The 24,283-nt window shown below is 52.3% G+C and overlaps 4 protein-coding genes across 5 annotated transcripts in view; 3 read left to right on the forward strand and 1 right to left on the reverse strand.

Annotated features, from left to right (window-relative positions):
- RGP1 (RGP1 homolog, RAB6A GEF complex partner 1) overlaps nt 1-19,184 on the reverse strand; it is a 38,976-nt gene extending 19,792 nt beyond the window's left edge. For both annotated transcript variants that reach the window (XM_082266307.1, XM_082266306.1), the window contains exons 1-3: nt 19,151-19,184; nt 3,487-3,618; nt 679-815 (exon numbers count right to left, since the gene is read on the reverse strand). In XM_082266307.1, coding sequence (XP_082122433.1) covers nt 679-815; nt 3,487-3,602 — 253 coding nt within the window. In that variant the 5' untranslated portion in view covers nt 3,603-3,618; nt 19,151-19,184. The remainder of the gene's footprint in view (nt 1-678; nt 816-3,486; nt 3,619-19,150) is intronic.
- Nucleotides 1-24,283, forward strand: part of LOC309550973 (uncharacterized protein) — a gene marked incomplete at both ends in the record, with an annotated part of 360,984 nt that overhangs the window by 117,699 nt on the left and 219,002 nt on the right. The window lies entirely within an intron of this gene.
- Nucleotides 1-24,283, forward strand: part of TLN1 (talin 1) — a 510,560-nt gene that overhangs the window by 80,794 nt on the left and 405,483 nt on the right. The window lies entirely within an intron of this gene.
- Nucleotides 19,490-24,283, forward strand: part of GBA2 (glucosylceramidase beta 2) — a 138,940-nt gene continuing 134,146 nt past the window's right edge. Inside the window, exon 1 of the mRNA XM_082266298.1 lies at nt 19,490-19,555. The gene's annotated coding sequence lies outside the window, so the exon portion shown is untranslated. The remainder of the gene's footprint in view (nt 19,556-24,283) is intronic.

Genomic DNA, 24,283 nt, shown 5'->3' on the forward strand with positions numbered 1-24,283 from the left:
CTCTATGGGGACACCAAGACTCTATGGGGACACCAAGGCATTCCAAGACACTATGGGGACACCAAGACATTCCAAAACACGATGGGGACACCAAGACATTCCAAGACAAAGACACTATGGGGACACCAAGGCTCTATGGGGACACCAAGGCACTATGGGGACACCAAGACATTCCAAGACACTATGGGGACACCAAGGCTCTATGGGGACACCAAAGCATTCCAAGACTCTATGGGGACACCAAGACTCTATGGGGACACCAAGACTCTATGGGGACACCAAGACTCTATGGGGACACCAAGACTCTATGGGGACACCAAGACTCTATGGGGACACCAAGGCATTCCAAGACACTATGGGGACACCAAGACATTCCAAAACACGATGGGGACACCAAGACATTCCAAGACAAAGACACTATGGGGACACCAAGGCACTATGGGGACACTAAAGCATTCCTTCCGAGACACTATGGGGACACCAAGGCACTGTGGGGACACCAAGACACTGTGGGGACACCAAGACACTGTGGGGACACCAAGGCATTACAAGACACTGTGGGGACAACAAGGCACTATGGGGACACCAAGGCATTCCAAGATACTGTGGGGACACCAAGACATTCCAAGACACTAGGGGGACACAAAGACACTATGGGACCCTATACTCTACACTCACCTCTATTGGGAATGAAGACCGTCTCATTCTCCGCCTGGACGTCTTGTCTGGGCTCCTCACTAGCTGGAAGCTGAACCCGGCTGTCACTGGCATGGAACTGGCAATGAATCTGAGCGCTAGCCCAGGCGAGAGTCTCACTAGAAACATGCAATCAGAATACGGATAACTGTTCTAATTTGTGTTCAGGTGAGATCACTACATCATACAATCATAAGATCAATAATAGATCTGAGCCTGGCCCAGCCTTGCTCCCAGTTCAGGACATTCAGTTCTGTAGTAAAATTCTGGTCACATCTGATTGGTTACATTGCTCCTTCTATCCTTTCTGTGACAACAGGTACCCCCATTTTCTGTACCCGTGACACCAGGAGAGGATGAAGGAAGATCTCCCCAGTGAGCTCACAGAAAGGAATGTTTGGAGTTCCTAATGAGCATGAACTTTCACAGGAGGACTTACTGTATATCCCAACTTACCTCCCCTCCACAACCCCAATCTGACATCAGGCCCCCCATATTGTACCTCATTTATTCAGACACAAGGGGAGGAGGCGACATGTGGCTCTCACTGTGTCCTCACAGTCCCTGGGTAACCAATCACCAGGCTTACACAATGTCACATGAGGGCGGAAGGAGTGTACACAGCAATCTCAGGTGGTCTGCCGGCAGAGGAGTGTGTCTCACGTGTTCAATCCCTCCTATAAGGTGAACAGGTCATACTGCTCAGTTCAGGTCCAATTCAATACATAGCTGTAACGGAACCGTGACCCCACACTGTGTTTGTGGTCTTCCGTCAGTATGCGGCTTCCTCCAGTCTTGAACATAGATATCAAATATTCCAGCCGCCCCCATACAAAGCTAGACGACAACTTAGCTTGTATGTGTCTGAAAACAACTCCTTTATTGTACAAGAAACAGACTTTTATACACTTGAGAAGTATTTCAGTCACTACATGAACAATGAGCCGAATATTTACCCAAAACATCACACAATGGTTAGATAACGAGGTACAGCTGACTCATGGCTAATCCCATCTAGACAAGGTTATCATTCACATGCTAATTAACTCAGAGCACCTAAACCAGCTGGGATTAAAAGACTGCCGGCAACAAAGCTAAAACAAAATACAAAATTACACATTATCCTAAGTATAAACACAGAACACCTTATTATACAGACAATAGGAAGAGACCACCAGTGACAGACTGTCCGTCTCTAACATTGAAGAACACGGAACAGAGGCCAATGTGATTGGCTCTTTCAATCAACATGTTCAGAATCAAACAGGCCAGGAATAGTCTTCATATATTTCTTGAGATATCTGATTGATAAATGTTACTGTCCCATTTGAAGTAATCCAAACCATATTCTCAGTGTCCATTAAGTAGTTGTCCATCATTTCCTTGGTCACCCTGTGTCACTAATAGACACAGGGAGACTTACACATAGGAGGGGCCTAGGGGGCTGAGACAGGGATTTCCCAACCTCTCTAATTTCCCAACCTTCCACAGACCCGCCAACCAAAGTGACTCCCGTCAAAATGGCACTTTGTGAAGGAAGCTGAGTCATCCAAAAAGAAAGAAAGCCCAGCACTAACTTCTGGCTGTATGACTGACTAATGGGGGCAGAAGTCCCATTCTGAGTCACACAACAGGAAAGCACAGTACCATCAACTTCCTGTGTGTGACTAGTGGGGGGCAGGGGTCCCCTTCTGAGTAACATAATAGGAAAGCCTAGCACGATCATCTGCTTGTGTGTAACTTATTGACAAAGGGGGGGGGCAGGGGGGCTCCTCTGAATCTCAAGAAAGCCCAGCACTATCTGCTGCCTGTGTGTAACTACAGAGGAGTGGCTCTTCTAAATCACACAAGAAAGCCCAGCATTATCACTTGCTTCCATGTAACTGACTGACAGGGCATGGGGGGGGGGGGGGCAGGGTGGCTCTTCTGAACCACAGAATTAAGCCCAGCACTATTATCTGTCTGTGTGTGACTGACTAATGGGGACAGGGGCCCCCTTATGTGTCACAGAACATGAAAGCCCAGCACTATCATCTTCCTGCGTATAATAGACTGGTAAGGTGTGGGTGGGGGGGGGGCTCTGATGAATCACACAAGAAAGCCCAGCACTATCATCTGCCTGTGTGTAAATGACTAACATGGGGGCAGGGTGGCTCCTCTGAATCACACAAGAAAGCCCAGCACTATCATCTGCCTGTGTCTAACTGACTGGGGGGGAGGAGGCAGGGTGGCTCCTCTGAATCACAAGAAAGCCCAACACTATTATCTGCCTGTGTGTGACTGGGGGGGGGGGTGGTTCCTCTGAATCACACAAAAAAGAATTTAGTTTTGTAATAGAGTGGAGATGGATTATAACCCCTGTCAGGTGCTCCTGCTGGGGGGATTCATCCTTTCTTTTTGTCCAGTTTAAAGTAATTACAGAGAGTGACAAAATATCCGAAATTTTGGGTTGTCACCAGAACAGGAACAGAGGGGGAAATCCTTCAATGGGGACACTAGTTCCCTCACTTCCTGTTTTGTCTTTTGGACAGGAAGTGAAGGAAAATTCCCCTCACGTTGGACACCTGACAGGGGTTCTAACCCTCCCTGACTCCATTCAGTAGAGAAATCTATAAAAGGCTTTATTCTTCTCAGGACAGCTGCCAGAGGTGGAGAGGACAGATCACCTACCTGCTGGCAGAGAGGACAGAGATCACCTACCTGCTGCCAGAGAGGACAGAGATCACCTACCTGCTGGCAGAGAGGACATAGATCACCTACCTGCTGGCAGAGAGGACAGAGATCACCTACCTGCTGGCGGAGGTGGAGAGGGCTGACAGCGGGTTGGTGAAGGTCACTATACACTCCACAGGCTCTCCGGCCAGGAAGACCGGACCGCGGACAAGCTTGGCCACCACTTCAATCATGGTGAGGAAAGCGAGCCTGGAACGGGAGGAGGGAGACCAGATCAGCCATGATATCTCAGGATAGAACATGAGGAAGTAAAACAGAGCCATATCCTTCAAAATCAGCAAGGAGGGGGGCAGGAGAGCGGAGGGAGAGAAGTTCCGCCTCATCCAACATCTGGACTGAGATCTATGAATGGTGTGTTCAGGTCAGTGCACACTTCACACAGTCTTCTCATTACAAATCAGACTATCCACCAATCACAGCTCAGATCAGGTGAATGAACTGCAGGATTAGTATATGGACCTCATGGAGATGAGCCGCAGAGGGGGGTAAAGGGATGGAACCCAGCGCCGAGGGCAGCCGCCAAGGGGGTCGTGAAATGGACAGCGCCGAGGTGGGGCACGCAACGGACAGCGGCGAGGGCAGCCGCCGAGGGGGGGCATGCAACGGACAGCGGCGAGGGCAGCCGCCGAGGGGGGGCACGCAACGGACAGCGGCGAGGGCAGTTGCGCGACGGGCAGCTGTGAGGGCAGCCGCCGAGGGGGGGCACGCAATGGACAGCGGCGAGGGCAGCCTCCAAGGGGGGGCACGCAACGGACAGCGGCGAGGGCAGCCGCCGAGGGGGGGCACGCAACGGACAGCGGCGAGGGCAGCCGCCGAGGGGGGGCACGCAACGGACAGCGGCGAGGGAAGCTGCACGACGGGCAGCTGCCAAGGGGGGGCACGCAAAGGACAGCGGCGAGGGCAGCCGCCGAGGGGGGGCACGCAACGGACAGCGGCGAGGGCAGCCGCCGAGGGGGGGCACGCAACGGACAGCGGCGAGGGCAGCCGCCGAGGGGGGGGCACGCAACGGACAGCGGCGAGGGCAGCCGCCGAGGGGGGGCACGCAACGGACAGCGGCGAGGGAAGCTGCACGACGGGCAGCTGCCAAGGGGGGGCACGCAAAGGACAGCGGCGAGGGCAGCCGCCGAGGGGGGGCACGCAACGGACAGCGGCGAGGGCAGCCGCCGAGGGGGGGCACGCAACGGACAGCGGCGAGGGCAGCCGCCGAGGGGGGGCACGCAACGGACAGCGGCGAGGGCAGCTGCGCGACGGGCAGCTGTGAGGGCAGCCGCCGAGGGGGGGCACGCAACGGACAGCGGCGAGGGAAGCTGCACGACGGGCAGCTGCCAAGGGGGGGCACGCAAAGGACAGCGGCGAGGGCAGCCGCCGAGGGGGGGCACGCAACGGACAGCGGCGAGGGCAGCCGCCGAGGGGGGGCACGCAACGGACAGCGGCGAGGGCAGCCGCCGAGGGGGGGCACGCAACGGACAGCGGCGAGGGAAGCTGCACGACGGGCAGCTGCCAAGGGGGGGCACGCAAAGGACAGCGGCGAGGGCAGCCGCCGAGGGGGGGCACGCAAAGGACAGCGGCGAGGGCAGCCGCCGAGGGGGGGCACGCAACGGACAGCGGCGAGGGCAGCCGCCGAGGGGGGGCACGCAACGGACAGCGGCGAGGGCAGCTGCGCGACGGGCAGCTGTGAGGGCAGCCGCCAAGGGGGGGCACGCAACGTACAGCGGCGAGGGCAGCTGCGCGACAGGCAGCTGTGAGGGCAGCCGCCAGGGGGGGGGCACGCAACGGACAGTGGCGAGGGCAGCCGCCGAGGGGGGGCACGCAAAGGACAGTGCCGAGGGGCCGAGTCAGACGCAATACAGAGGGTGTAACACCTTATAGAAGTGTCCTGGAAATGTTAGACAGACTCCGCCCCCTCATCATACAGGTCGGGGGTACATATCACAGAGTACACACAATGCCCATCCCCCCTCTGTATATATGATATCCTGTAGACCTCTGAAGGTACGCTGCGGTATCTTCCTCTGATCAGACGCTCCACCCTCCCCCCACCATGACCTCCACTAGACCTATGAAGGTATGTTGAGGTAAATGGCACCAAGCCTGTAATTTGGGAGGCAGGACCTCCATGAATCAGACTTTTCCAGGACATCCCACAGATGCTCAACTGGATTGAGATCTGGAGAATTTGGAGGCCAAATCAATACCTCCAACTCATTGTTGTGTTCCTCAAAGCATTCTTGACCCATTTTGCAGCGTGGCCGAGAACATTGTCCTGGTGAAAGAGGTCATGAAGGGGTGTGATTGGTCACCAGCAGTGTTTCGGTAGGTGGTACGTGTCAAATAACTTCCACATGATTGGCAAGAGCCAAGGTTTTCCAGCATAACATTGCCAGCTTCTCTTCTTCCCATACTGCATCTCTTCTTCCCATACTGCATCTCTTCTTCCCATACTGCATCTCTTCCCCGACTTCTCTTCTTCCCATACTGCATCTCTTCCCCGGCTTCTCTTCTTCCCATACTGCATCTCTTCCCCGGCTTCTCTTCTTCCCATACTGCATCTCTTCTTCCCATACTGCATCTCTTCTTCCCATACTGCATCTCTTCCCCGGCTTCTCTTCTTCCCATACTGCATCTCTTCCCCGGCTTCTCTTCTCCCCATACTGCATCTCTTCCCCGGCTTCTCTTCTTCCCATACTGCATCTCTTCCCCAGCTTCTCTTCTTCCCATACTGCATCTCTTCCCCGGCTTCTCTTCTTCCCATACTGCATCTCTTCCCCGGCTTCTCTTCTTCCCATACTGCATCTCTTCCCCGTCTTCTCTTCTTCCCATACTGCATCTCTTCCCCGGCTTCTCTTCTTCCCATACTGCATCTCTTCCCCGGCTTCTCTTCTTCCCATACTGCATCTCTTCCCCGGCTTCTCTTCTTCCCATACTGCATCTCTTCCCCGGCTTCTCTTCTCCCCATACTGCATCTCTTCCCCGACTTCTCTTCTCCCCATACTGCATCTCTTCCCCGGCTTCTCTTCTTCCCATACTGCATCTCTTCCCCGGCTTCTCTTCTTCCCATACTGCATCTCTTCCCCGGCTTCTCTTCTTCCCATACTGCATCTCTTCCCCAGCTTCTCTTCTTCCCATACTGCATCTCTTCCCCGGCTTCTCTTCTCCCCATACTGCATCTCTTCCCCGGCTTCTCTTCTCCCCATACTGCATCTCTTCCCCGGCTTCTCTTCTTCCCATACTGCATCTCTTCCCCGGCTTCTCTTCTTCCCATACTGCATCTCTTCCCCGGCTTCTCTTCTCCCCATACTGCATCTCTTCCCCGACTTCTCTTCTTCCCATACTGCATCTCTTCCCCGGCTTCTCTTCTTCCCATACTGCATCTCTTCTCCCCATACTGCATCTCTTCCCCGACTTCTCTTCTTCCCATACTGCATCTCTTCCCCGACTTCTCTTCCCCGGCTTCTCTTCTTCCCATACTGCATCTCTTCCCCGGCTTCTCTTCTTCCCATACTGCATCTCTTCTTCCCATACTGCATCTCTTCTTCCCATACTGCATCTCTTCCCCGACTTCTCTTCTTCCCATACTGCATCTCTTCCCCGGCTTCTCTTCTTCCCATACTGCATCTCTTCCCCGACTTCTCTTCTTCCCATACTGCATCTCTTCCCCGACTTCTCTTCTTCCCATACTGCATCTCTTCCCCGGCTTCTCTTCTCCCCATACTGCATCTCTTCCCCGACTTCTCTTCTTCCCATACTGCATCTCTTCCCCAGCTTCTCTTCTCCCCATACTGCATCTCTTCCCCAGCTTCTCTTCTTCCCATACTGCATCTCTTCCCCGACTTCTCTTCTTCCCATACTGCATCTCTTCCCCGGCTTCTCTTCTTCCCATACTGCATCTCTTCCCCGGCTTCTCTTCTCCCCATACTACATCTCTTCCCCGACTTCTCTTCTTCCCATACTGCATCTCTTCCCCGGCTTCTCTTCTTCCCATACTGCATCTCTTCCCCGACTTCTCTTTTTCCCATACTGCATCTCTTCTTCCCATACTGCATCTCTTCTTCCCATACTGCATCTCTTCCCCGGCTTCTCTTCTTCCCATACTGCATCTCTTCCCCGGCTTCTCTTCTTCCCATACTGCATCTCTTCCCCGGCTTCTCTTCTCCCCATACTGCATCTCTTCCCCGACTTCTCTTCTTCCCATACTGCATCTCTTCCCCGACTTCTCTTCTCCCCATACTGCATCTCTTCCCCGGCTTCTCTTCTTCCCATACTGCATCTCTTCCCCGGCTTCTCTTCTTCCCATACTGCATCTCTTCCCCGGCTTCTCTTCTTCCCATACTGCATCTCTTCCCCAGCTTCTCTTCTTCCCATACTGCATCTCTTCCCCGGCTTCTCTTCTCCCCATACTGCATCTCTTCCCCGGCTTCTCTTCTCCCCATACTGCATCTCTTCCCCGGCTTCTCTTCTTCCCATACTGCATCTCTTCCCCGGCTTCTCTTCTTCCCATACTGCATCTCTTCCCCGGCTTCTCTTCTCCCCATACTGCATCTCTTCCCCGACTTCTCTTCTTCCCATACTGCATCTCTTCCCCGGCTTCTCTTCTTCCCATACTGCATCTCTTCTCCCCATACTGCATCTCTTCCCCGACTTCTCTTCTTCCCATACTGCATCTCTTCCCCGACTTCTCTTCCCCGGCTTCTCTTCTTCCCATACTGCATCTCTTCCCCGGCTTCTCTTCTTCCCATACTGCATCTCTTCTTCCCATACTGCATCTCTTCTTCCCATACTGCATCTCTTCCCCGACTTCTCTTCTTCCCATACTGCATCTCTTCCCCGGCTTCTCTTCTTCCCATACTGCATCTCTTCCCCGGCTTCTCTTCTTCCCATACTGCATCTCTTCTCCCCATACTGCATCTCTTCCCCGACTTCTCTTCTTCCCATACTGCATCTCTTCCCCGGCTTCTCTTCTTCCCATACTGCATCTCTTCCCCGGCTTCTCTTCTTCCCATACTGCATCTCTTCCCCGGCTTCTCTTCTTCCCATACTGCATCTCTTCCCCAGCTTCTCTTCTTCCCATACTGCATCTCTTCCCCGGCTTCTCTTCTTCCCATACTGCATCTCTTCCCCGACTTCTCTTCTTCCCATACTGCATCTCTTCCCCGGCTTCTCTTCTCCCCATACTGCATCTCTTCCCCGACTTCTCTTCTTCCCATACTGCATCTCTTCCCCAGCTTCTCTTCTCCCCATACTGCATCTCTTCCCCAGCTTCTCTTCTTCCCATACTGCATCTCTTCCCCGACTTCTCTTTTTCCCATACTGCATCTCTTCTTCCCATACTGCATCTCTTCTTCCCATACTGCATCTCTTCTTCCCATACTGCATCTCTTCTTCCCATACTGCATCTCTTCCCCGGCTTCTCTTCTTCCCATACTGCATCTCTTCCCCGGCTTCTCTTCTTCCCATACTGCATCTCTTCCCCGGCTTCTCTTCTCCCCATACTGCATCTCTTCCCCGACTTCTCTTCTTCCCATACTGCATCTCTTCCCCGACTTCTCTTCTCCCCATACTGCATCTCTTCCCCGGCTTCTCTTCTTCCCATACTGCATCTCTTCCCCGGCTTCTCTTCTTCCCATACTGCATCTCTTCCCCGGCTTCTCTTCTTCCCATACTGCATCTCTTCCCCGGCTTCTCTTCTTCCCATACTGCATCTCTTCCCCGGCCTCTCTTCTTCCCATACTGCATCTCTTCCCCGGCTTCTCTTCTCCCCATACTGCATCTCTTCCCCGGCTTCTCTTCTCCCCATACTGCATCTCTTCCCCGGCTTCTCTTCTTCCCATACTGCATCTCTTCCCCGGCTTCTCTTCTTCCCATACTGCATCTCTTCCCCGGCTTCTCTTCTCCCCATACTGCATCTCTTCCCCGACTTCTCTTCTTCCCATACTGCATCTCTTCCCCGGCTTCTCTTCTTCCCATACTGCATCTCTTCTCCCCATACTGCATCTCTTCCCCGACTTCTCTTCTTCCCATACTGCATCTCTTCCCCGACTTCTCTTCCCCGGCTTCTCTTCTTCCCATACTGCATCTCTTCCCCGGCTTCTCTTCTTCCCATACTGCATCTCTTCTTCCCATACTGCATCTCTTCTTCCCATACTGCATCTCTTCCCCGGCTTCTCTTCTTCCCATACTGCATCTCTTCCCCGGCTTCTCTTCTCCCCATACTGCATCTCTTCCCCGGCTTCTCTTCTTCCCATACTGCATCTCTTCCCCAGCTTCTCTTCTTCCCATACTGCATCTCTTCCCCGGCTTCTCTTCTTCCCATACTGCATCTCTTCCCCGGCTTCTCTTCTTCCCATACTGCATCTCTTCTCCCCATACTGCATCTCTTCCCCGACTTCTCTTCTTCCCATACTGCATCTCTTCCCCGACTTCTCTTCCCCGGCTTCTCTTCTTCCCATACTGCATCTCTTACCCGGCTTCTCTTCTTCCCATACTGCATCTCTTCTTCCCATACTGCATCTCTTCTTCCCATACTGCATCTCTTCCCCGGCTTCTCTTCTTCCCATACTGCATCTCTTCCCCGGCTTCTCTTCTCCCCATACTGCATCTCTTCCCCGGCTTCTCTTCTTCCCATACTGCATCTCTTCCCCAGCTTCTCTTCTTCCCATACTGCATCTCTTCCCCGGCTTCTCTTCTTCCCATACTGCATCTCTTCCCCGGCTTCTCTTCTTCCCATACTGCATCTCTTCCCCGTCTTCTCTTCTTCCCATACTGCATCTCTTCCCCGGCTTCTCTTCTTCCCATACTGCATCTCTTCCCCGGCTTCTCTTCTTCCCATACTGCATCTCTTCCCCGGCTTCTCTTCTTCCCATACTGCATCTCTTCCCCGGCTTCTCTTCTCCCCATACTGCATCTCTTCCCCGGCTTCTCTTCTTCCCATACTGCATCTCTTCCCCGGCTTCTCTTCTTCCCATACTGCATCTCTTCCCCGGCTTCTCTTCTCCCCATACTGCATCTCTTCCCCGGCTTCTCTTCTTCCCATACTGCATCTCTTCCCCGGCTTCTCTTCTTCCCATACTGCATCTCTTCCCCGACTTCTCTTCTTCCCATACTGCATCTCTTCCCCGGCTTCTCTTCTTCCCATACTGCATCTCTTCTCCCCATACTGCATCTCTTCCCCGACTTCTCTTCTTCCCATACTGCATCTCTTCCCCGACTTCTCTTCCCCGGCTTCTCTTCTTCCCATACTGCATCTCTTCCCCGGCTTCTCTTCTTCCCATACTGCATCTCTTCTCCCCATACTGCATCTCTTCCCCGACTTCTCTTCTTCCCATACTGCATCTCTTCCCCGGCTTCTCTTCTTCCCATACTGCATCTCTTCCCCGGCTTCTCTTCTTCCCATACTGCATCTCTTCCCCGGCTTCTCTTCTTCCCATACTGCATCTCTTCCCCAGCTTCTCTTCTTCCCATACTGCATCTCTTCCCCGGCTTCTCTTCTTCCCATACTGCATCTCTTCCCCGACTTCTCTTCTTCCCATACTGCATCTCTTCCCCGGCTTCTCTTCTCCCCATACTGCATCTCTTCCCCGACTTCTCTTCCCCGGCTTCTCTTCTTCCCATACTGCATCTCTTCCCCGGCTTCTCTTCTTCCCATACTGCATCTCTTCTCCCCATACTGCATCTCTTCCCCGACTTCTCTTCTTCCCATACTGCATCTCTTCCCCGGCTTCTCTTCTTCCCATACTGCATCTCTTCCCCGGCTTCTCTTCTTCCCATACTGCATCTCTTCCCCGGCTTCTCTTCTTCCCATACTGCATCTCTTCCCCAGCTTCTCTTCTTCCCATACTGCATCTCTTCCCCGGCTTCTCTTCTTCCCATACTGCATCTCTTCCCCGACTTCTCTTCTTCCCATACTGCATCTCTTCCCCGGCTTCTCTTCTCCCCATACTGCATCTCTTCCCCGACTTCTCTTCTTCCCATACTGCATCTCTTCCCCAGCTTCTCTTCTCCCCATACTGCATCTCTTCCCCAGCTTCTCTTCTTCCCATACTGCATCTCTTCCCCGACTTCTCTTCTTCCCATACTGCATCTCTTCCCCGGCTTCTCTTCTTCCCATACTGCATCTCTTCCCCGGCTTCTCTTCTCCCCATACTGCATCTCTTCCCCGACTTCTCTTCTTCCCATACTACATCTCTTCCCCGACTTCTCTTCTTCCCATACTGCATCTCTTCCCCGGCTTCTCTTCTTCCCATACTGCATCTCTTCCCCGGCTTCTCTTCTCCCCATACTACATCTCTTCCCCGGCTTCTCTTCTTCCCATACTGCATCTCTTCCCCGGCTTCTCTTCTTCCCATACTGCATCTCTTCCCCGGCTTCTCTTCTCCCCATACTACATCTCTTCCCCGACTTCTCTTCTTCCCATACTGCATCTCTTCCCCGGCTTCTCTTCTTCCCATACTGCATCTCTTCCCCGACTTCTCTTTTTCCCATACTGCATCTCTTCTTCCCATACTGCATCTCTTCTTCCCATACTGCATCTCTTCTTCCCATACTGCATCTCTTCCCCGGCTTCTCTTCTTCCCATACTGCATCTCTTCCCCGGCTTCTCTTCTTCCCATACTGCATCTCTTCCCCGGCTTCTCTTCTCCCCATACTGCATCTCTTCCCCGACTTCTCTTCTTCCCATACTGCATCTCTTCCCCGACTTCTCTTCTCCCCATACTGCATCTCTTCCCCGGCTTCTCTTCTTCCCATACTGCATCTCTTCCCCGGCTTCTCTTCTTCCCATACTGCATCTCTTCCCCGGCTTCTCTTCTTCCCATACTGCATCTCTTCCCCAGCTTCTCTTCTTCCCATACTGCATCTCTTCCCCGGCTTCTCTTCTCCCCATACTGCATCTCTTCCCCGGCTTCTCTTCTCCCCATACTGCATCTCTTCCCCGGCTTCTCTTCTTCCCATACTGCATCTCTTCCCCGGCTTCTCTTCTTCCCATACTGCATCTCTTCCCCGGCTTCTCTTCTTCCCATACTGCATCTCTTCCCCGGCTTCTCTTCTTCCCATACTGCATCTCTTCTCCCCATACTGCATCTCTTCCCCGACTTCTCTTCTTCCCATACTGCATCTCTTCCCCGACTTCTCTTCTTCCCATACTACATCTCTTCCCCGACTTCTCTTCTTCCCATACTGCATCTCTTCCCCGACTTCTCTTCTTCCCATACTACATCTCTTCCCCGACTTCTCTTCTTCCCATACTGCATCTCTTCCCCGGCTTCTCTTCTTCCCATACTGCATCTCTTCCCCGGCTTCTCTTCTCCCCATACTACATCTCTTCCCCGGCTTCTCTTCTTCCCATACTGCATCTCTTCCCCGGCTTCTCTTCTTCCCATACTGCATCTCTTCCCCGGCTTCTCTTCTCCCCATACTACATCTCTTCCCCGACTTCTCTTCTTCCCATACTGCATCTCTTCCCCGGCTTCTCTTCTTCCCATACTGCATCTCTTCCCCGACTTCTCTTTTTCCCATACTGCATCTCTTCTTCCCATACTGCATCTCTTCTTCCCATACTGCATCTCTTCCCCGGCTTCTCTTCTTCCCATACTGCATCTCTTCCCCGGCTTCTCTTCTTCCCATACTGCATCTCTTCCCCGGCTTCTCTTCTCCCCATACTGCATCTCTTCCCCGACTTCTCTTCTTCCCATACTGCATCTCTTCCCCGACTTCTCTTCTCCCCATACTGCATCTCTTCCCCGGCTTCTCTTCTTCCCATACTGCATCTCTTCCCCGGCTTCTCTTCTTCCCATACTGCATCTCTTCCCCGGCTTCTCTTCTTCCCATACTGCATCTCTTCCCCAGCTTCTCTTCTTCCCATACTGCATCTCTTCCCCGGCTTCTCTTCTCCCCATACTGCATCTCTTCCCCGGCTTCTCTTCTCCCCATACTGCATCTCTTCCCCGGCTTCTCTTCTTCCCATACTGCATCTCTTCCCCGGCTTCTCTTCTTCCCATACTGCATCTCTTCCCCGGCTTCTCTTCTCCCCATACTGCATCTCTTCCCCGACTTCTCTTCTTCCCATACTGCATCTCTTCCCCGGCTTCTCTTCTTCCCATACTGCATCTCTTCTCCCCATACTGCATCTCTTCCCCGACTTCTCTTCTTCCCATACTGCATCTCTTCCCCGACTTCTCTTCCCCGGCTTCTCTTCTTCCCATACTGCATCTCTTCCCCGGCTTCTCTTCTCCCCATACTGCATCTCTTCCCCAGCTTCTCTTCTTCCCATACTGCATCTCTTCCCCGGCTTCTCTTCTTCCCATACTGCATCTCTTCCCCGACTTCTCTTCTTCCCATACTGCATCTCTTCCCCGGCTTCTCTTCTCCCCATACTGCATCTCTTCCCCAGCTTCTCTTCTCCCCATACTGCATCTCTTCCCCAGCTTCTCTTCTTCCCATACTGCATCTCTTCCCCGACTTCTCTTCTTCCCATACTGCATCTCTTCCCCGGCTTCTCTTCTTCCCATACTGCATCTCTTCCCCGGCTTCTCTTCTCCCCATACTGCATCTCTTCCCCGACTTCTCTTCTTCCCATACTGCATCTCTTCCCCGGCTTCTCTTCTTCCCATACTACATCTCTTCCCCGACTTCTCTTCTTCCCATACTGCATCTCTTCCCCGGCTTCTCTTCTTCCCATACTGCATCTCTTCCCCGACTTCTCTTTTTCCCATACTGCATCTCTTCTTCCCATACTGCATCTCTTCCCCGGCTTCTCTTCTTCCCATACTGCATCTCTTCCCCGGCTTCTCTTCTCCCCATACTGCATCTCTTCCCCGACTTCTCTTCTTCCCATACTGCATCTCTTCCCCGACTTCTCTTCTCCCCATACTGCATCTCTTCCCCGGCTTCTCTTCTCCCCATACTGCATCTCTTCCCCGACTTCTCTTCTTCCCATACTGCATCTCTTCCCCGGCTTCTCTTCTCCCCATACTGCATCTCTTCCCCGACTTCTCTTTTTCCCATACTGCATCTCTTCTTCTCATACTGCATCTCTTCCCCGGCTTCTCTTCTTCCCATACTGCACCTCTTCCCCAGGTAAGTGACTCTCCCAGCCATGAACTGCAGGTGAGGAGCTCCATTCCAGGCTGGTGGGAGCACATCTGTCTCCAGCTATTGTCCAACCAGCCTGGAAAGGAGCTCCTCACCGCAAATCACATAACCACACACTGTGTGTATATATAATATAGTATATAGACCTGACACAGTGTGTATATATAATGAATATAGCAGTATATATAGACCTGACACGGTGTGTATATATAATGTATACACAGATGTATATAGACCTGGTACTGGATATATATATATACACACACACAGGAGTATATAGACCTGGTACTGGGTGTATATATAATGTATACAGGAGTATATAGACCTGGTACTGGGTGTATATATAATGTATACAGGAGTATATAAACCTGGTACTGGGTGTATATATAATGTATATAGGAGTATATAGACCTGGTACTGGGTGTATATATAATGTATACAGGAGTATATAGACCTGGTACTGGGTGTATATATATAATGTATATAGGAGTATATAGACCTGGTACTGGGTGTATATATAATGTATACAGGAGTATATAGACCTGGTACTGGGTGTATATATAATGTATATAGGAGTATATAGACCTGGTACTGGGTGTATATATAATGTATACAAGAGTATATAGACCTGGTACTGGGTGTATATATAATGTATACAGGAGTATATAGACCTGGTACTGGGTGTATATATAATGTATATAGGAGTATATAGACCTGGTACTGGGTGTATATATAATGTATATAGGAGTATATAGACCTGGTACTGGGTGTATATATAATGTATACAGGAGTATATAGACCTGGTACTGGGTGTATATATAATGTATATAGGAGTATATAGACCTGTACAGGGTGTATATATAATGTATACAGGAGTATATAGACCTGGTACTGGGTGTATATATAATGTATTTAGGAGTATATAGACCTGGTACTGGGTGTATATATAATGTATATAGGAGTATATAGACCTGGTACTGGGTGTATATATAATGTATTTAGGAGTATATAGACCTGGTACTGGGTGTATATATAATGTATACAGGAGTATATAGACCTGGTACTGGGTGTATATATAATGTATACAGGAGTATATAGACCTGGTACTGGGTGTATATATAATGTATTTAGGAGTATATAGACCTGCTACTGGGTGTATATATAATGTATACAGGAGTATATAGACCTGGTACTGGGTGTATATATAATGTATACAAGAGTATATAAACCTGGTACTGGGTGTATATATAATGTATACAGGAGTATATAGACCTGGTACTGGGTGTATATATAATGTATACAGGAGTATATAAACCTGGTACTGGGTGTATATAATGTATACAGGAGTATATAGACCTGGTACTGGGTGTATATAATGTATACAGGAGTATATAGACCTGGTACTGGGTGTATATATAATGTATACAAGAGTATATAAACCTGGTACTGGGTGTATATAATGTATACAGGAGTATATAGACCTGGTACTGGGTGTATATATAATGTATATAGGAGTATATAGACCTGGTACTGGGTGTATATATAATGTATACAGGAGTATATAGACCTGGTACTGGGTGTATATAATGTATACAGGAGTATATAGACCTGGTACTGGGTGTATATATAATGTATATAGGAGTATATAGACCTGGTACTGGGTGTATATATAATGTATACAAGAGTATATAAACCTGGTACTGGGTGTATATATAATGTATACAGGAGTATATAGACCTGGTACTGGGTGTATATAATGTATACAGGAGTATATAGACCTGGTACTGGGTGTATATAATGTATACAGGAGTATATAGACCTGGTACTGGGTGTATATATAATGTATATAGGAGTATATAGACCTGGTACTGGGTGTATATATAATGTATACAAGAGTATATAGACCTGGTACTGGGTGTATATATAATGTATACAGGAGTATATAGACCTGGTACTGGGTGTATATAATGTATACAGGAGTATATAGACCTGGTACTGGGTGTATATATAATGTATATAGGAGTATATAGACCTGGTACTGGGTGTATATATAATGAATACAAGAGTATATAAACCTGGTACTGGGTGTATATATAATGTATATAGGAGTATATAGACCTGGTACTGGGTGTATATATAATGTATACAGGAGTATATAGACCTGGTACTGGGTGTATATATAATGTATATAGGAGTATATAGACCTGGTACTGGGTGTATATATAATGTATACAAGAGTATATAGACCTGGTACTGGGTGTATATATAATGTATACAGGAGTATATAGACCTGGTACTGGGTGTATATATAATGTATATAGGAGTATATAGACCTGGTACTGGGTGTATATATAATGTATATAGGAGTATATAGACCTGGTACTGGGTGTATATATAATGTATACAGGAGTATATAGACCTGGTACTGGGTGTATATATAATGTATATAGGAGTATATAGACCTGGTACTGGGTGTATATATAATGTATTTAGGAGTATATAGACCTGGTACTGGGTGTATATATAATGTATATAGGAGTATATAGACCTGGTACTGGGTGTATATATAATGTATTTAGGAGTATATAGACCTGGTACTGGGTGTATATATAATGTATACAGGAGTATATAGACCTGGTACTGGGTGTATATATAATGTATACAGGAGTATATAGACCTGGTACTGGGTGTATATATAATGTATTTAGGAGTATATAGACCTGCTACTGGGTGTATATATAATGTATACAGGAGTATATAGACCTGGTACTGGGTGTATATATAATGTATACAAGAGTATATAAACCTGGTACTGGGTGTATATATAATGTATACAGGAGTATATAGACCTGGTACTGGGTGTATATATAATGTATACAGGAGTATATAAACCTGGTACTGGGTGTATATAATGTATACAGGAGTATATAGACCTGGTACTGGGTGTATATAATGTATACAGGAGTATATAGACCTGGTACTGGGTGTATATATAATGTATACAAGAGTATATAAACCTGGTACTGGGTGTATATAATGTATACAGGAGTATATAGACCTGGTACTGGGTGTATATATAATGTATATAGGAGTATATAGACCTGGTACTGGGTGTATATATAATGTATACAGGAGTATATAGACCTGGTACTGGGTGTATATAATGTATACAGGAGTATATAGACCTGGTACTGGGTGTATATATAATGTATACAAGAGTATATAGACCTGGTACTGGGTGTATATATAATGTATATAGACCTGGTACTGGGTGTATATATAATGTATACAGGAGTATATAGACCTGGTACTGGGTGTATATAATGTATACAGGAGTATATAGACCTGGTACTGGGTGTATATATAATGTATACAAGAGTATATAGACCTGGTACTGGGTGTATATATAATGTATACAGGAGTATATAGACCTGGTACTGGGTGTATATATAATGTATATAGGAGTATATAGACCTGGTACTGGGTGTATATATAATGTATACAAGAGTATATAAACCTGGTACTGGGTGTATATATAATGTATACAGGAGTATATAGACCTGGTACTGGGTGTATATAATGTATACAGGAGTATATAGACCTGGTACTGGGTGTATATAATGTATACAGGAGTATATAGACCTGGTACTGGGTGTATATATAATGTATATAGGAGTATATAGACCTGGTACTGGGTGTATATATAATGTATACAAGAGTATATAGACCTGGTACTGGGTGTATATATAATGTATATAGACCTGGTACTGGGTGTATATATAATGTATACAGGAGTATATAGACCTGGTACTGGGTGTATATAATGTATACAGGAGTATATAGACCTGGTACTGGGTGTATATATAATGTATACAGGAGTATATAGACCTGTACAGGGTGTATATATAATGTATACAGGAGTATATAGACCTGGTACAGGGTGTATATATAATGTATACAAGAGTATATAGACCTGGTACTGGGTGTATATATAATGTATACAGGAGTATATAGACCTGGTACTGGGTGTATATATAATGTATACAGGAGTATATAGACCTGGTACTGGGTGTATATATAATGTATATAGGAGTATATAGACCTGGTACTGGGTGTATATAGAATGTATACAGGAGTATATAGACCTGGTACTGGGTGTATATATAATGTATTTAGGAGTATATAGACCTGGTACTGGGTGTATATATAATGTATTTAGGAGTATATAGACCTGGTACTGGGTGTATATATAATGTATACAGGAGTATATAGACCTGGTACTGGGTGTATATAGAATGTATATAGGAGTATATAGACCTGGTACTGGGTGTATATATAATGTATATAGGAGTATATAGACCTGGTACTGGGTGTATATATAATGTATACAGGAGTATATAGACCTGGTACTGGGTGTATATATAATGTATATAGGAGTATATAGACCTGGTACTGGGTGTATATAGAATGTATACAGGAGTATATAGACCTGGTACTGGGTGTATATAGAATGTATATAGGAGTATATAGACCTGGTACTCGGTATATAGAGATGGTACTTGGTGTATATAGAGGAGTATACAGACCTGACACTGAGTATATAGGAGTATATAGAGGAGTATACAGCTCACATTACCTCACAGCCAACTCAGTCCTCCCACATAACCCGGAAGTCCGCGTCTCAGCCTAGCCCCGCCCACGCCTCAGAGCTTCTCTTTTCCCACAGGTCAGCACCGCCCTCTATAGGCGGAATTCCCCGCCCTCTCACGTGTTCTTCCTCCTGGCTGAAGCGCACTCTACCTTTTCGGCTATTATCGGACAGGTTTCGGCTTTTTCCGGAGTCTGCGCATGCGCTTTGTGTATGTATTTCTGGCAGACCCAGTAGTGTTGTTTTTGCTGTCCGCGGTTAGGGCCCGGCCCCTGAGCCGTTCCGCCATGTTGTTGAAGACCAGATCTGCGTATTCTCTATGGGAAGAGCTCACACAGCATGTCGCCGCGGAAGGAGACAGCGAGGTGGTAAAGGATGGATCTCTGTGTGATGGTGAATATTGTGTCTGTTTTACCGGGACTGTGACCGAGACTCGGAGGAGGGGGGCATTAACAGGAGGGGGGGCGCCGACAGAGGACCTGAGAGGGGGGGGCACTGAGAGAGAGGAGAGGGGGACAGAGAGAGAGAGGGGGGACAGAGAGAGGGGGCACTGAGAGAGGAGAGGGGGACAGAGAGAGGAGAGGGGGGGGGCACTGAGAGAGGAGAGGGGGACAGAGAGAGGAGAGGGGGGGGGCACTGAGAGAGGAGAGGGGGACAGAGAGAGGGGGGGACAGAGAGAGAGAGGGGGGACAGAGAGAGGGGGCACTGAGAGAGGAGAGGGGGGGGGCACTGAGAGAGGAGAGGGGGACAGAGAGAGGGGGGGACAGAGAGAGAGAGGGGGGACAGAGAGAGGGGGCACTGAGAGAGGAGAGGGGGGGCACTGAGAGAGGAGAGGGGGACAGAGAGAGGGGGGGACAGAGAGAGAGAGGGGGGGGGCACTGAGAGAGGAGAGGGGGACAGAGAGAGGAGAGGGGGGGGGGCACTGAGAGAGGAGAGGGGGACAGAGAGAGGGGGGGACAGAGAGAGAGAGGGGGGACAGAGAGAGGGGGCACTGAGAGAGGAGAGGGGGGGGGCACTGAGAGAGGAGAGGGGGACAGAGAGAGGGGGGGACAGAGAGAGAGAGGGGGGACAGAGAGAGGGGGCACTGAGAGAGGAGAGGGGGGGCACTGAGAGAGGAGAGGGGGACAGAGAGAGGGGGGGACAGAGAGAGAGAGGGGGGGGGCACTGAGAGAGGAGAGGGGGACAGAGAGAGGAGAGGGGGGGCACTGAGAGAGGAGAGGGGGGCACTGAGAGAGGAGAGGGGGACATAGAGAGGAGAGGGGGGGCACTGAGAGAGGAGAGGGGGGGCACTGAGAGAGGAGAGGGGGGGCACTGAGAGAGGAGAGGGGGGCACTGAGAGAGGAGAGGGGGGGGCACTGAGAGAGGAGAGGGGGGGGCACTGAGAAAGGAGAGGGGGACACTGAGAGAGGAGAGGGGGACAGAGAGAGAGGAGAGGGGGACAGAGAGAGAGGAGAGGGGGGCACTGAGAGAGAGAGGGGGGGCACTGAGAGAGGAGAGGGGGGGCACTGAGAGAGGAGGGGGGGACAGAGAGAGAGAGGGGGGGGCACTGAGAGAGGAGAGGGGGACAGAGAGAGGAGAGGGGGGGCACTGAGAGAGGAGAGGGGGGGCACTGAGAGAGGAGAGGGGGACAGAGAGAGGAGAGGGGGGGGGCACTGAGAGAGGAGAGGGGGACAGAGAGAGGGGGGGACAGAGAGAGAGAGAGGGGGGGGGGCACTGAGAGAGGAGAGGGGGACAGAGAGAGGAGAGGGGGGGCACTGAGAGAGGAGAGGGGGGCACTGAGAGAGGAGAGGGGGACATAGAGAGGAGAGGGGGGGCACTGAGAGAGGAGAGGGGGGGCACTGAGAGAGGAGAGGGGGGGGCACTGAGAGAGGAGAGGGGGGGCACTGAGAGAGGAGAGGGGGGGCACTGAGAGAGGAGAGGGGGGGGCACTGAGAGAGGAGAGGGGGGGGCACTGAGAGAGGAGAGGGGGGGGCACTGAGAGAGGAGAGGGGGGGGCACTGAGAGAGGAGAGGGGGGGGCACTGAGAGAGGAGAGGGGGGGGGCACTGAGAGAGGAGAGGGGGGGGCACTGAGAGAGGAGAGGGGGGGGCACTGAGAAAGGAGAGGGGGACACTGAGAGAGGAGAGGGGGACAGAGAGAGAGGAGAGGGGGGCACTGAGAGAGGAGAGGGGGGGCACTGAGAGAGGAGAGGGGGGGCACTGAGAGAGGAGAGGGGGGGCACTGAGAAAGGAGAGGGGGACAGAGAGAGGGGGGGACAGAGAGAGAGAGGGGGGGGCACTGAGAGAGGAGAGGGGGCACTGAGAGAGGAGAGGGGGGGCACTGAGAGAGGAGAGGGGGGGCACTGAGAGAGGAGAGGGGGGGGCACTGAGAGAGGAGAGGGGGGGCACTGAGAGAGGAGAGGGGGCACTGAGAGAGGAGAGGGGGACAGAGAGAGAGGAGAGGGGGGCACTGAGAGAGAGAGGGGGGGCACTGAGAGAGGAGAGGGGGGGCACTGAGAGAGGAGAGGGGGACAGAGAGAGGGGGGGACAGAGAGAGGGGGGGGCACTGAGAGAGGAGAGGGGGACAGAGAGAGGAGAGGGGGGGCACTGAGAGAGGAGAGGGGGGGCACTGAGAGAGGAGAGGGGGGCACTGAGAGAGGAGAGGGGGGGCACTGAGAGAGGAGGGGGGGCACTGAGAGAGGAGAGGGGGACAGAGAGAGAGGAGAGGGGGGCACTGAGAGAGGAGAGGGGGGGCACTGAGAGAGGAGAGGGGGGGCACTGAGAGAGGAGAGGGGGGGCACTGAGAGAGGAGAGGGGGGGCACTGAGAGAGGAGAGGGGGGGCACTGAGAGAGGAGAGGGGGACAGAGAGAGGGGGGGACAGAGAGAGAGAGGGGGGGGCACTGAGAGAGGAGAGGGGGACAGAGAGAGGAGAGGGGGGGCACTGAAAGAGGAGAGGGGGGGCACTGAGAGAGGAGAGGGGGGCACTGAGAGAGGAGAGGGGGGGCACTGAGAGAGGAGGGGGGGCACTGAGAGAGGAGAGGGGGACAGAGAGAGAGGAGAGGGGGGCACTGAGAGAGAGAGGGGGGGCACTGAGAGAGGAGAGGGGGGGCACTGAGAGAGGAGAGGGGGGGGCACTGAGAGAGGAGAGGGGGGGGCACTGAGAGAGGAGAGGGGGGGCACTGAGAGAGGAGAGGGGGGCACTGAGAGAGGAGAGGGGGGGGCACTGAGAGAGGAGAGGGGGGGGCACTGAGAGAGGAGAGGGGGGGGCACTGAGAGAGGAGAGGGGGGGGCACTGAGAGAGGAGAGGGGGGGGCACTGAGAGAGGAGAGGGGGGGGCACTGAGAGAGGAGAGGGGGGGGCACTGAGAAAGGAGAGGGGGACACTGAGAGAGGAGAGGGGGACAGAGAGAGAGGAGAGGGGGGCACTGAGAGAGGAGAGGGGGGGCACTGAGAGAGGAGAGGGGGGGCACTGAGAGAGGAGAGGGGGGGCACTGAGAAAGGAGAGGGGGACAGAGAGAGGGGGGGACAGAGAGAGAGAGGGGGGGGCACTGAGAGAGGAGAGGGGCACTGAGAGAGGAGAGGGGGGGCACTGAGAGAGGAGAGGGGGGGCACTGAGAGAGGAGAGGGGGGGGCACTGAGAGAGGAGAGGGGGGGCACTGAGAGAGGAGGGGGGGCACTGAGAGAGGAGAGGGGGACAGAGAGAGAGGAGAGGGGGGCACTGAGAGAGGAGAGGGGGGGCACTGAGAGAGGAGAGGGGGGGCACTGAGAGAGGAGAGGGGGACAGAGAGAGGGGGGGACAGAGAGAGGGGGGGGCACTGAGAGAGGAGAGGGGGACAGAGAGAGGAGAGGGGGGGCACTGAGAGAGGAGAGGGGGGGCACTGAGAGAGGAGAGGGGGGCACTGAGAGAGGAGAGGGGGGGCACTGAGAGAGGAGGGGGGGCACTGAGAGAGGAGAGGGGGACAGAGAGAGAGGAGAGGGGGGCACTGAGAGAGGAGAGGGGGGGCACTGAGAGAGGAGAGGGGGGGCACTGAGAGAGGAGAGGGGGGGCACTGAGAGAGGAGAGGGGGGGCACTGAGAGAGGAGAGGGGGGGCACTGAGAGAGGAGAGGGGGACAGAGAGAGGGGGGGACAGAGAGAGAGAGGGGGGGGCACTGAGAGAGGAGAGGGGGACAGAGAGAGGAGAGGGGGACAGAGAGAGGAGAGGGGGGGCACTGAGAGAGGAGAGGGGGGGCACTGAGAGAGGAGAGGGGGGGCACTGAGAGAGGAGAGGGGGGCACTGAGAGAGGAGAGGGGGGGCACTGAGAGAGGAGAGGGGGACAGAGAGAGAGGAGAGGGGGGCACTGAGAGAGAGAGGGGGGGCACTGAGAGAGGAGAGGGGGGGGCACTGAGAGAGGAGAGGGGGGGGGGCACTGAGAGAGGAGAGGGGGGGGCACTGAGAGAGGAGAGGGGGGGGCACTGAGAGAGGAGAGGGGGGGCACTGAGAGGAGAGGGGGGGCACTGAGAGAGGAGGGGGGGCACTGAGAGAGGAGAGGGGGACAGAGAGAGAGGAGAGGGGGACAGAGAGAGAGGAGAGGGGGGCACTGAGAGAGGAGAGGGGGGGCACTGAGAGAGGAGAGGGGGACAGAGAGAGAGGAGAGGGGGGCACTGAGAGAGGAGGGTGGGGGGCACTGAGAGAGGAGAGGGGGGGCACTGAGAGAGGAGAGGGGGGGCACTGAGAGAGGAGGGGGGGGCCCTGAGAGAGGAGAGGGGGGGGCACTGAGAGAGGAGAGGGGGACAGAGACAGAGAGAGGGGGCACTGAGAGAGGAGAGGGGGGGGGCACTGAGAGAGGAGAGGGGTACAGAGAGAGGAGAGGGGGGGCACTGAGAGAGGAGAGGGGGGCACTGAGAGAGGAGAGGGGGGGCACTGAGAGAGGAGAGGGGGGGCACTGAGAGAGGAGAGGGGGGCACTGAGAGAGGAGAGGGGGGGGCACTGAGAGAGGAGAGGGGGGGGCACTGAGAAAGGAGAGGGGGACACTGAGAGAGGAGAGGGGGACAGAGAGAGAGGAGAGGGGGGCACTGAGAGAGAGAGGGGGGGCACTGAGAGAGGAGAGGGGGGGCACTGAGAGAGGAGAGGGGGGGCACTAAGAGAGGAGAGGGGGACAGAGA

Source organism: Pelophylax lessonae, assembly GCF_965119305.1.
Source record: "Pelophylax lessonae genome assembly, chromosome: 1".
In the NCBI taxonomy this organism is placed as follows: Eukaryota; Metazoa; Chordata; class Amphibia; order Anura; family Ranidae; genus Pelophylax; species Pelophylax lessonae.